A 13,278-nucleotide genomic window follows, 5' to 3' on the forward strand; every position below is an offset into this window, starting at 1 on the left:
AGCATCCCAGCCCGGACGCTCAGGCCCCGCCTCTGCCGGAGCCGCCGGCGGTTTACTTTCGAACTGCAACCCCGCGCTTCTTCCCATTGGCCGGCGCTACCCACTTGAATGTTGCCCGGAGACGGCACTGCGTCGGGAGGCTCCGCGATGCCCCGCCCCACCTGAGCACCTGGAGGCTCTCGGGCGGAGGAGGGCGGGGAAGCTGAGGTTTTCTCCGCCTCTGCTTGGAGGGCGGCGAGCTCGGCGTGGGCCTGTGAAATTGCCTGGCCGAGTGTACGGAGCTTCTCTTTGGGTTCGAGAAGGCGGTGGCGGCGGCTCCGGGCTCCTCTTTTCTCCCTGTGGCAGAGGCTGGTATGTTGGGTGTGTCGGGAGGACAGTCGAGGGGCTTGCTGGAGAGTGTGGGCTTGGGTCCTGCAACTATTCCCTTTTCCCCGTCGGGGACTGTGGGGAGCCTCGTTTCCTCCCCGCCCCCCCTCCGCGGAACCGCATTTCTACGGTGCCCTGTGGCGGTGAGGCTGGGAGGGGCCGGACTCCGTGGAGCGGGTCTGCCTCGCGCCTCGAGCTCCTGGGCGGAGGCCCGACCCGGTGGGCGCGCGGGAGGTGGGAGGCCCTGGAGGATTTCTCGTAAACCTCGGAGAAAGAGAAGGGGAAGGCTGCTGCTGTTTGGAGCTCTTTGTCTGGGAGAGGTTCTTTTGGGACTTAACAGGGTAGGTGTACTCGTGCCCATTTTACACATCTTGAACTTCATTTCGGAGATGCATTAAGTAAAAGTGACCTAAGGCCTCACGATAGTTTCATGAACAAGTGTATTGATGGGAATAACCTAAATCAATATTTCGAGGTTTAAGGTGGCAAACGTCTTTTAGTGCATGGATAAAACGTCTTGCCTTCCACTTAAACATTAAGCAGTCCGAAGTGACCGTGAATGTTTGCCTCATCATCACCATCTCTGGCTTAACAGTATTTTTGAGAGCTCAAAAAATGCGTGGCGTCATAAAAGAAGTCCTTGGTGACCGTTTATTTGGTCGCAGAGTGTTGGGACTTTCAAGGTACAGGTGATGCCTCTCCTGCTGCTAAAACAGCTGTTGGTATTTGTCACTTTTCTAAATACACAATGAAGCACAGGGAAGGTAAACATCAAAGATAGCGAAATAACCACCGTTCTTGTGGTATCCTATTTAATGTGTTTTTGAGACTGTGCTTCTAAAACATTAATTTTAATTTTAGAATAAGAAAAGAATCTGAAAAACTTGGAGAGATAAAGTATATTCAGTCTTCAGAGCGGAAGATCGACAAAGTGGGAGCTCTGGGAGATCAGTCAAGTGAATACAAAACAACAAAAAAAGAATTTTCAGGTAAATTTTATTTCCTGGTTAAATTACATTAATAGTTTCTTTTTTAGTTTGGGGAAACCTGTTGATGTCAAAATGTAGGAAAACAGTACAAATGGACAGAGTTGTAATCAGATCTGACCAAGGATTTTTTTTTTAATTTGAAAGAGTTGTGGTGATACTTTACTGTTTTGCACAAAAGTATTTTATCTTTTTTACTCGCCTAAGGATATATTCACTGCTTTCAGAGGATGGTTGGGGCTGGTGAGGGAGAGAGAAGGAGAAAGAGAAACATGGATGTGAGAGAGAAACATGGATTGGTTGTCACCCATATGCACCCCAACTGGGGATTGATTGAGCCTGTGACCTAGTTATGTGCCCAGACCAGGGATCAAACCTGTAACCTTTTGGTGTACATAATGATGCTCTAACCAACCAAGCCACTGGGCCAGGGCTGTACAAAAGTATTTTTAAAACTTACCTTATGTATATAGACTGCACAATTATAGTATTTCTAAAGTAAGTTTAATTACATGATATGTGCTTCTTATCAGTTAGGGCCACAACGATGTGAGCCCCAATCTGGGTGGTTGCACCTCTTGAATTTTCCCAGACATATAGCTGACTCACACTGTAAGTCCTAGAACAAGTCATCTAACTCTATGATGTGGTAAATGTAGTTCCTCTTTAATGAATGTTAAATGTAATAAATGTTTTATATAACCATTCATGTTTAGAGATGAAAGGCAATAATATGGTAGTGAATTAAAGCTTAAAAATTGTTTATATAGGAGAATGGGGAATGATTTTTTTGCTGCTGCTTAATTCTCCATCATTTCTTTTTTTTTTTTTTTTTTTAGAATTTTACTTATTTATCTTTAGAGGGGAAGGGAAGGAGAGAGGAAGAGAAATATCAAAGTATGGTTGCCTCTCTTGAGTCCGCTGCTGGGGACTGGCCTGCAACCCAGGCATGTGCCCTGACTGGGAATCCAACCGTGATCCTCTAGTTTGAAGGCCTGAGCTCAATCCACTGAGCTACACCAGCCAGGGCTCTCCGTCATTTCTTATCAGCGCTGACCCATCCACAATAGACTGGTTAGACATTGTGTAGAATTCATAGAAAATCAGCCCTCTGGAGAAAGACTGCATAACAAGTTTAGAAATTCAGAAATGTGTTTTTTGATACTTGAACACAAGAAATTTATAAAATAATTTATAAGTAGATGATGTAGCCTTAGGTTTCTTTTTGAAAAGAACTTTTTAAAAAAACATTTTATTTTTAGAGAGAGGGGAAGGGCAGGAGAAAGAGTGGGAGAGAAACAGCAATGTGTGGTCGCCTCTCATGTGTCCCCTGCCAGGGACCTGACCAGCAACCCAGGCATGTGCCCTGACTGGGAACTGAACCAGCAACCCTTTGTTTCACAGGCCCATGCTCAATCCACTGAGCTATACCAGCCAGGGCTGAAAAGAATTTTTATATTCCTATTTCTTGGTGACTTTCGAAAGAGAAGCAGGACATCTCAAACTAAGTTATCCATTTTCACTTTTAAGTGCATAACTTAAAATGGATAACTAAGTTATCCATTTCCACATCTGAAGGCTGGCTGGCTGTGTGTCCAAGATGGCTTTTTTACTTAAATGTCTGGCACCTCATTCCTTCTCCATTTGGCCTCTCTCCACAGAGTAGCCTGGACTTTTAACTTAGCAGTTTGTGATTCTAAGAGTCAGCAACCTGCCAGGCTAGTTAAGGGCCATACCCAGAACTGTCATAGCATCACTTGTATCCTGTTGGTCAGAGCAGTCCTGTGTCCTACCCAGATTTGGCGGGGGAGGCATGGCGGGGGGTGGGGCATATAGCTTTCATCTCTTGATGGGGGGGTACCAGCAAGGTTCTATTTCATATGTGGGTGATAATTGTGGCCATCTTTGGAAATTACAGTCTCCCAGAAGAGAATTTGGAGACCATTATGTTTTTGTTTTCCGTTTTTTAGGTATCTTTTCTGCTAGGATATTTGTAGGATTATCTTTATTTCTTTCTTTAAAACGTTGTTATATTTTAATTGCATGTTAACAGTTGAAAGTAAAATAGCAGTATTTAAGTTTATAATGAAAAAAAGCAGTGCCTGCCCTCTCTCTCCCCATTTCTGGTTCCTGCACTCCAGAAGCAATCATTTACATTTCTTCTAATGATTTCTTATGATATTTGCTTCTGTATTTCTAAATAATGTGCTTTTTATGTGGTTTCTTAATTTTTCACTTTTAGGTATGTATTGACTTCTTATAAGAGACGATTTAGTTCTTAAACACAGTTTCTTTCCCATATTCCCTCCCCCAAATATAGTTATATCATTTTCTTAGTGTGAGATACTATAGACTGGGTGCCTTGAACAACAAACATTTATTTTTCACAGTCTGGAGACTAGGAAGTCTAAGATCAAAAGATCAGCACAGTTAGAGTCCGGTGAGAACTCTCTTCCTGGTTTGCAGATGGCCATTTTCTTGCTGTGTCCTCATGCAGGGGAGAGCAGACAGAGAAGCCCTGGTGTCTCTTCTTGTAGGGACACTAATCCCATTCATGAGGGCTCCACCCTTAGGAATGTAAAGGCTCCATTCCTAATACCATTACATAAAGGGTTAGGATTTCAACATAGAAATTTTGCTGGGACACAGACATGACAATCTATTACAGTCGTGCTTTTTTTTTCCCAATTTTTTTATTTAATTATTTTTCAAGTACAGTTTTCTGTCTGTTACTCCCATCCCATCCCACCCCCCATCCTCCCCCCTCCCTTCCATTTCCACCCTTCTCAGTTGTTGTCCATGTAGCCTTTATATAGGTTCCTCTTACAGTCGTGCTTTTTTAACAAATCAATACTAAATATTTATAATTTTATGATAATATGACAACTTAAGCCATGTAATATACTACATATATTTTCTCGCTTTTCATGATTCTATCACTTTTCCTTAAATTTAGTTTTCTCATTACTTCTCAGTATGTTCAGACACATGAAATATTGTCAGTTCCATTTATTTAATCAAAAGACATTTTTTTTTCTGGATTTCTGTCTTCCTCTAGACTACTTGTTCTCTAGTCTTGCTGCACAGTTTTCCTGGACTTCACCATTATCCTGGTGAGAATTTTTGCTTTTCTCTTCACACTACAGTAGCTTCTTAGTGGGGAGCGAGGCATGTTCATTTTTGAGAACTCTTGCGTCGTTATCTTTAGTTTACCCTGAAAAGTTTTTTATTTTTCTTTGCATAGAATTTTAGGTTGGAAGCCATTTTTTTCTGGGAATACAGGCAAGGACAAAAGTAGTTTATAGTTGTGAGTGCACAAAATACGAAGTTCATTCTTCTATGATTATTAGTCATTAATTATTGAATTTTATTATTATCATTAACCAATTTTTGCCCACATCTGTATTGAAGTTATTGTTTCATTGTCTTACAGGGTTCAGTGTTGTTACATACATACAACATAGCTAAATTGAATATATTTAACCTAGAAAATATATGTAGCAAAAGTTTTTTGCTCCTTTTCTCACCATCAAAAATTTAGGCTGGTTATGGAAATTCCTTGTGCATAAAGTGTCACACACGTTCCTGGAAGAACTAGCCCCTAAACGTGATAACCACCTATATCTTTTGTTTCGTGGGCAGCAACCAGAGTCAGAAAGTTCCTAGTCTTATAATTATTGTCAACCAGACTGGCTTCTCAGTATCTGATTTCTCATGAGTTTGTTGCCTAAAATGAACTTTTAATAAATCAGCAAGAAGAAGGTAGTCCAAGAGTAGAGTTCAATTTCTGTATCTTCAAGTTATTCACAAATTTCTAATGAAATTTTATGTACTATGGAAGTTATTTTTGAGACCATAATATTTACTTTCATTTTATATGAGCTCAGGAGATATGTTCTTTACATTATTATTGAGAATATCCTCATTCTAAAGGAAGTTGAGTTTTTGAGATCCCTGAATGGGTCCTTAGGGAGAATGTTTTATAGCTTTTGTCAAATTTGTAGGACTTTGGAGGGAAAGATTGGATTCTATTTCAGGGATAATTTTTGTGTTTAATATTAAATTAGCTCTAATGTTAAATCTAAATAGAATATTTGTCCACTACTCAAATTTTATTTCTTGCTAAGTGCTATTCTGTGTATTCCTTCATGACATCACTGAAATTCTCTGAAAAACACGTTTGTTTTTCTTGGGTAGCTTTGTATGATCTGGAGATAATAGGGTAAAGTCATAAAGTCCAACATGCACGCACTTGAATTTATGTGCAGTGAATATCATCTTCTGTACTGTTGCCCAGTTACGTTAGTTTCCTGGAATGTTTCATAGTTGAAGAAGCTTATTGTCTTTGTGACACATCTTGGCTTATTAGGGTTCTGAGTATTGATCAGTCTGAATGGAGTGTGTTTTCTGATGGACTCTCCTGTTAGAGCTTTTCCTAAGAAAACAAATTTTGCTGTTTTAAAGAAACCAAAAAACTAAGATCTAACATTAGCATTGGTCTTGTAAGAGGACGTGTTTAGCCCTGGCGGGTGTTGTTCAGTGGGCTGAGTATCGGCCTGTGAACCAAAGGGTTGCCAGTTTGAGTCCCACTCAGGACACATGCCTGGGTTGTGGGCTGGGTCCCCAATTTGGGGCATGAGAGAGGCAACCAAACATTGATGTTTCCGTCCTTCTCTTTCTCCCTCCCTCCCTCCCTCTCTAAAAATAAATAAATAAAATTCTTAGGGAAAAAAAGGCATTTGCTCACTAATTGTGAACAAATGCCTACGGTGTGCCATCTTTTGTGCTTAGACACAATTTTGCCCTTATTGTAGGTTTATATTCTAATATATAGAAAAATGTTATAAATTTTTTCTAAATGTAATCTAGTTACTGTGTTTTTTGGATTATAAGATGCAACCTGCCCCCCTGTCCCCATTTGGGAGGAATAATGGTTGTTCATGCTGCTGTTGAGTTCTTTTTACATTTACATTGGTGAAATATTATGTTATTTTTGTTATTAAATATTTTACCACATTTTTTGCTTCAAAATTTTGTTCTTATTTTCTTCCTCTAATACCTAGGTGCATCTTATGGTCTGAAAATACGGGTAAATCCTACAAAGTGAAAGTGCAACATTCAGTTGAGATGAACAGGACACCTAATCTGGGGAGGGGGAAGGATTGAATTGAGATTTGAAGCGTGAATAAGAGCTTGGTTTTGAAAATGGTAAGTGTAGGGAGCATAGAGATAAAAAGTCTAAAGTGGTTTTTATGTTTATTAAAAATACAACTTGTTTTCTCAAACTTAAATTTTTTAATGTATTTATTTATTTTTAGAGAGAGAGGGGAAGAGAGGGAGAGAAACATCAACGTGTGGTTGCGTCTTGCGCATCCCTGACCGGGGACCAGGCCTGCAACCCTGTTGAGGGCTGAGCCAACTGAGAGCATGAATTCTTTTGAGTTAAAGAATATAATTCTGGCCCTGGCTGGTGTAGCTCAGCGGATTGAGCATGGGCCTGCGAACCACACAATCGCGGTTCTATTCCCAGTCAGGGCACATGCCTGGGTTGCAGGCCAGTTCCCAGCAGGGGACTCACGAGAGGCAACCATACATTGATATTTCTCTACTTCTCTCCTTCCTTTCCTCTCTAAAAATAAATAAATAAAATCTTTAAAAAAAGAATATAATTCTGCTAAGCCTAACTTATTTTTAGCATTTTATAATGTAAAAAGTTGCACAGAATAGTTACAATGATTAAGTAGACTTCAATAGAACACTTTGAAATTAAATCTTCATTACATAGGAACAAACTTAAATACCTTCAATTTGAAGCATCACAAATTAATTAGAATTGTTTACTATGATTTTTGTCCTAAATAAGCTCTTAGGACAGCTAAATAAGCTCTGAATGATGATCACTTATTCAATATTAGGAATTGCATTACTAAGAATGTTACATTAAAAAGAATCTTAGTAAATACCTCAGTTATTCTCTTATTATTTTTTCTCTTTGTCATACTTTTTGTAGTTACTGTTTAATGTTATTTTTATCGTTAATACTAGTACAGATGTCCTCATTTTCCCTTCCTTTGCCCACGTCCATCCAGCACCCCAACCCCAGGCCATCACTGCATTGTTGTCAGTGTCTATGGGTTATGCATACATGTTCTTTGACTAATTTCTTCACCTTCTTTTATCATTTTTTAAAGGACAAGCATGGTATAATATATTAACAGTAGAAATTAACAGCTAAAACTTTACATATGCACAGTTATCTTTGTTATATGTAGACTTAAAAACACTTCTTTCTCTTGACAGGAAATGTACAATTTTGAGGACGAGTTAACGTGTCCCATTTGTTACAGTATTTTTGAAGATCCTCGTGTACTGCCATGTTCACATACGTTTTGTAGAAACTGCTTGGAAAACGTTCTTCAGGCATCTGGTAACTTTTATATATGGAGACCTTTACGAATTCCACTCAAGTGCCCTAATTGCAGAAGTAGTATTGAAATTGCTCCAACTGGTATTGAATCTTTACCTGTTAATTTTGCATTAAGGGCCATTATTGAAAAATACCAGCAGGAAGATCATCCACATATTGTCACTTGCCCTGAACATTACAGACAGCCATTAAACGTTTACTGCCTACTAGATAAAAAGTTAGTTTGTGGTCAGTGCCTTACCATAGGCCAACATCATGGTCATCCTATAGATGATCTTCAAAGTGCCTATCTAAAAGAAAAGGACACACCTCAAAAACTGCTGGAACAGTTAACAGACACACACTGGACAGATCTTACTTCTCTAATTGAAAAGTTGGAGGAACAGAAATCTCATTCAGAGAAAATGGTCCAGAATGAGAAAGAAGTTGTTTTCCAGTATTTTAAGGAGCTTAGTGATACATTAGAACAGAAAAAAAAAATGTTCCTAATTGCTCTCTGTGAGGTTGGCAATCTGATTAATCAAGAATATACTCCACACATTGAAAGAATAAAAGAAATGAGAGAGCAGCAGCTCGAATTAATGACACTGACAGCATCTTTACGAGAAGAGACTCCACTTAAATTTCTTGAAAAAGTTGATGATGTCCGCCAGCGTGTGCAGGTCTTGAAACAAAGACCACTTCCTGAGGTCCAGTGCACTGAAATTTGTCCTCGAGTAAACCAAGTATTGAAAGAAGATTGGAACAGAACAGAAATTGGACAAATAAAAAAACTTATCATTCCTGAAATGAAGATTTCTTTAAAAAGAATGCCACATTCGTGGCCTGATGATGTAAAGGAAGTTGAGTTTTTTAAGATTCTAAACATTGTTATAATTACACTGATTTCAATGGTACTGATGTTGATCCTTTTTTTTAATCAACACATAATAACCTTTCTATATGAAATGACTTTACTATGTTTTTCTGAAGTCTCTCTATTCGTTTACCAAAGTTTATCTAACAGTCTGCAGGATTTACAGAATATACTATGTCACACTTTATACTTATTGAAGGAATTTATGTGGAATATAGCTTCTCATTGAAAATTCAGATCTAAATTATTTAAATAGGCTTATTCTGTACAGGGACTACCAACCATTGCTAAATGGAGAAATAGGGGTTGCATAGATAGATAGAATAGGAAACTAAACTTTATTAGAGTTACAACAAATACATAGAAATATTTTAAACCTTTAATGTTTCTGTTGGATAGAAATGTGTCAGAAATGAGACAATATCTCTGGTTTTCAGTCTGAAAACTAGAATAAAATCTAATTTCCTGATTTGAGTGTTATCCTATTTGTTTTTATTGGTTAGAAAGGTTGACTTAAAATTGCTGTGACATTTAAACATTCTTGTACCAATATTGTCTTTTAGCATTAATATACTGTAGTGATTGCCTTTGCGGTTCTTCATACAAATTAGCTTTTAGATTAAAAGATGGCAAAACCCTGAAAGTGCCTATGTCTTTATTTTTGATGTGGCTTGAAACTTTTGAATGGGCAAATAAAGATAGTGCTGTTTTAAAACCAAGCAGCAAACTCTGAAATGGTAAGGGATTGCTTAAAGATGGCTTTTTTGTTGTTGAAATCTTTAAAATTATATTTTGTTTGTGCTGTGACAGTTGTCCTAGTTTTCCTTTCCCCTTTGCCACCCCCAGGAGCCCCACTCCCTCAGGCAATCTCCCAAACATGTTCATGTCCATGGGTCATGTGTTTAAGTTCTTTGGCTGCTTCATTTTCTGTACTGTACTATACATCCCCATGGCTGTTCTGTGACTACCAATTTGTACTTTTTTTGTTTAAGATTTTATTTATTTATCTTTAGAGGGGAAGGAGAGAGGGAGAGAAACATCAATGTATGGTTGCCTTTTGTGTGTCCCCTGCTGGGAACTGGCCTGTAGGGAACCGGCCTGCAACCCAGGCATGTGCCCTGACTGGGAATCGAACCGCGATCCTCTGGTTCGCAGGCCTGTGCTCAATCCACTGAGCTAAACAGCCAGGGCCCAATTTGTACTTTTTAATCCCCTCATGTCTTCACCCATTCCCCCAAACATGCCCTCCATATCCATGATTCTGTCTGTTTTTTTTTTTTTCCAAGATTTTATTTCTTGGCCCAACTGCTGGTCTCTTGCGGCCACAGTGCGAGAGCAGGGTACAAACTGGCGGCTGGAGTCACGGCAGGACAGGCATTTAGAAAGTTTCTGTCCCTCTTTGACCATGTATTGGTTGGAAGGTGTACTGCAGAGACTGTAACCAGAGGAAGCATTGTGCTCCCAGAAAAATCTCAAGGAAAAGTATTGCAAGTAATTGTAGTAGCTGTTGGATTGGGCTCCAATGGAAAGGGTGGAGAGATTCGACCAGTTAGAGTGAAAGTTGGAGATAAAAGTTCTTCCAGAATATAGAGGAACCAAAGTAGTTCTAGATGACAAGGATTATTTCTTACTTAGAGATTGTGACATTCCTGGAAAGTGTGTAGACTGAAATAAATCACTATTGAAATGTCATCATGTTAGGCAGCCCATTCCTTTGGAGTACTGAAATCTTCATGTAAATAATTTCCATGTCTCTTTTATAATAAACTAATGATATAAAAAAGATTTTGTTTCCTTATTTTTAGAGAGAAGGGAAGGGAAGAAGACAGGGAGAGAAACATTGGTATGTAGTGAAACATCAAATCAACCAGGTTGCCTCTCCTACACCCTCACCAGTGACCTGACCCACAATCAAGGCATGTGCCCTGACCAGGGATTGAACTGGCGACCTTTCAGTTCACAGGCCAATGTTCAATCCACTGAGCCAGGGCTATGTTCTTTGCTTAGTTTGTTTGTTAGATTCAGTTGTTGATAGGTGTGTGTTTATTGCCATTTTCTTATGCATAGTTTTGATTTTTTCTCTTAAATAAGTCCCTTTAACATTTCATATGATAATGGTTTGGTGATGATAATATCCTTTAGTTTTTTTCTTTCCTTGGAAGCTCTTTATCTGGTCTTCAACGCTAAATGATATCTTTGCTGGGTAGAGCAATCTTGGCTGTAGGTCCCTGCTTTTCATGACTTTGAATATTTCTTGCCAGTGCCTTATAGCCTACAAAGTTTCTTTTTAAAAATCAGCTGACAGTCTTATGGTAATTCCCCTATAGGTAATTAACTTCTTTTGCTGTATTTAGGATTCTCTCTAACTTTTGGCATTTTAATTATGGCATGTCTTGGTGTGGGCCTGTTTGCATCCATCTTGTTCAGGACTCTCTGTGCTTTTTGGACTCGCATGTCTATTTCCTTCAGCAAGTTAAGGAAGTTTTCTTTCATTAGTTTTTCAAATAAAGTTCCAATTTCTTGCTCTTTCTCTTCTTCTGACACACATATGATGTGAACGTTGGTATGCTTGAAGTTGTCCCAGAGGCTTCTTACACTAGCCTCTTTTTTTGGATTTTTTCTTTGTTGTTCTGATTGGTTGTTTTTTTTTTCTTATGTTCCATATCATTGCTTTGATTCTCCGCTTCATCCATTCTGCTGTTAATTCCCTGTAAATTATTATTTTATTTTTTAAAAAGATTTTATTTATTTTTAGAGAGGGGAAGGGAAAGAGAGAGGAAAGCATCAGTGTGTGGTTGCCTCTCATGCACCCCCTACTGGAGACCTGGCCCACAACCCAGGCATATGCCCTGACTGGGAATTGTACCAGCAATCTTTTGGTTCACAGGCTGGCACTCAATCCACTGAACCACACCAGCTAGGGCTGTAAATTATTTTTTGTTTCCATTACACCCTTCATTTCTGCCTGGGTCTTTTTTCTGCTGTTGAGGTATTCACTAAGTTCCTTGAGCATCATTATAACCAGTGTTTTGAACTCTGAATCTGATAGATTGCTTATCTCTCTCCCTGCTGTCTACTTTCCACCTACATTTACGCTACTTATTCTCTGTACCTTTCCCCCCCTCTCTTTCCCTCCCACTCCCCTGCTGATGACCCTCCCTGTGATCTCTATTTCTGTGATTCTGTTCCTGTTCTGTTGTTTGCTTAGTGTTTTTGTTTCTGTTTTAGAATGGTTGGTAATAACTGAGTTTGTCATCATTTTATTGTTAATAGTTTTGACCTTTTTCTTAGATAAATCCCTGTAACATTTCATATAATAAGGGCTGGGTGATGATGAACTCCTTTAATGTGACCTTATCTGGGAAGGACTTTATCTGCCCTTCCATTCTAAATGATAGGTTTGCTGGATACAGTAATCTTGGATGTAGGTCCTTGTCTTTCATGACTTGGAATACTTCTTTCCAGCCCTTTCTTGCCTTAAAGGTTTCTTTTGGGAAATCAGCTGATAGTCTAATTGGAATTCCTTTGTAGGTGACTGTCTCGTTTCCTCTTGCTGCTTTTAAGATTCTCTCCTTATCTTTAGTCTTGGCTAATGTAATTATGTTGTGCCTTGGTGTGTTCCTCCTTGGGTCCAACTTCTTTGGGACTCTGAGCTTCCTGGATTTCCTGGAAGTCTATTTCCTTTGCCAGAATGGGGAAGTTCTCCTTCCTTATTTGTTGAAATAAGTTTTCAATTTCTAGGTCTTCCTCTTCTTTTGGCAAAGATGTCCTGGAGGTTCCTAAGCCTCTCCTCATTTTTTTTTTAAATTCTTGTTTTTTCATTCTGTTCTGGTTGAATGTTTTTTCCTTCTGGTCCACACCATTGATTTGAGTCCTGGTTTCCTTCCTTTCACTGTTGATTCCCTGTACATTTTCCTTTATTTCACTTAGCATCACCTTCATTTTTTCCTTATTTGTGACCATATTCACCCAATTCTGTGAGCATCCTGATTACCAGTGGTTTGAACTGTGCATCTGATAGGTTGGCTATCTCTTCATTTAGTTGTATTTTTTCTGAAGCTTTGATCTGTTCTCTCATTTGGGCCATCTTTTTTTATCTTGGCACACCTGTTATGTGGTGAGGGGTGGAGCTTTAGGTGTTCACTAGGGCGGGGCAACCCACATCCCAATGTGTGACGCTCTCTATGGGGTAGGGGTTGGAGAGGGAACAGTGCTGCTTGCTACACTCTCATCAGTTTTCAGTCACTTTCCCTGCTTCCCACAAGCAAACTGGACCCTTCTGGTGTTGATTCCTAGGTGGGCGGGCTTGTGTACATTCTAGGACCCTGTGGGTCTCTCCAATGAACTCTCCTGTGAGGCTGGGAGTTTCTCCCACTGCTGCCTCAACCCCCACAGTTGTTTTCAGTCAGAGATTTTGAGGCTTTATTTCCCCGCTCTGGAGCCCTGGGTTTTGTCATCTGTCTCGATCCCCAGTTGTGCCTCAGGTTTATCTGCAGCGAATGTGGGACTGCCCAGTCTGCAGTCCACTTCCTTGCCAGGTCCTCCAGCTGCTGCCTTGCCTTGATTCTTCTCCAACCAGCTGCCTGACTCCGCCCCTCCTACCGGTCTGGATGAATGTTTCTTCTTTAACTCCTTGGTTGTCA

The 13,278-nt window shown here is 39.6% G+C and overlaps 1 protein-coding gene and 1 pseudogene across 2 annotated transcripts; both read left to right on the forward strand.

The window, feature by feature from the left end:
* The first annotated feature begins 105 nt into the window (after positions 1-105).
* On the forward strand, positions 106-9,468 carry TRIM59 (tripartite motif containing 59). Of its 2 annotated transcripts, none has more exons than XM_037046638.1 (3): positions 106-351; positions 1,228-1,355; positions 7,653-9,468. In XM_037046638.1, the coding sequence occupies exon 3, from the start codon at positions 7,656-7,658 to the stop codon at positions 8,862-8,864; it is 1,209 nt and encodes a 402-aa protein (XP_036902533.1). In that variant the 5' UTR covers positions 106-351; positions 1,228-1,355; positions 7,653-7,655; the 3' UTR covers positions 8,865-9,468. The 2 variants fall into 2 exon arrangements, with proteins under 2 accessions (XP_036902533.1, XP_036902534.1); XM_037046639.1 differs by lacking the exon at positions 106-351 and adding an exon at positions 556-707.
* Positions 9,469-9,874: 406 nt separating this feature from the next.
* On the forward strand, positions 9,875-10,397 carry LOC118987449 (10 kDa heat shock protein, mitochondrial-like; annotated as a pseudogene).
* The last annotated feature ends 2,881 nt before the right edge of the window (positions 10,398-13,278 follow it).

This window comes from Sturnira hondurensis, unplaced genomic scaffold, assembly GCF_014824575.4.
Source record: "Sturnira hondurensis isolate 20B ecotype Veracruz unplaced genomic scaffold, ASM1482457v3 Scaffold0005279, whole genome shotgun sequence".
NCBI classification, from domain to species: domain Eukaryota; kingdom Metazoa; phylum Chordata; class Mammalia; order Chiroptera; family Phyllostomidae; genus Sturnira; species Sturnira hondurensis.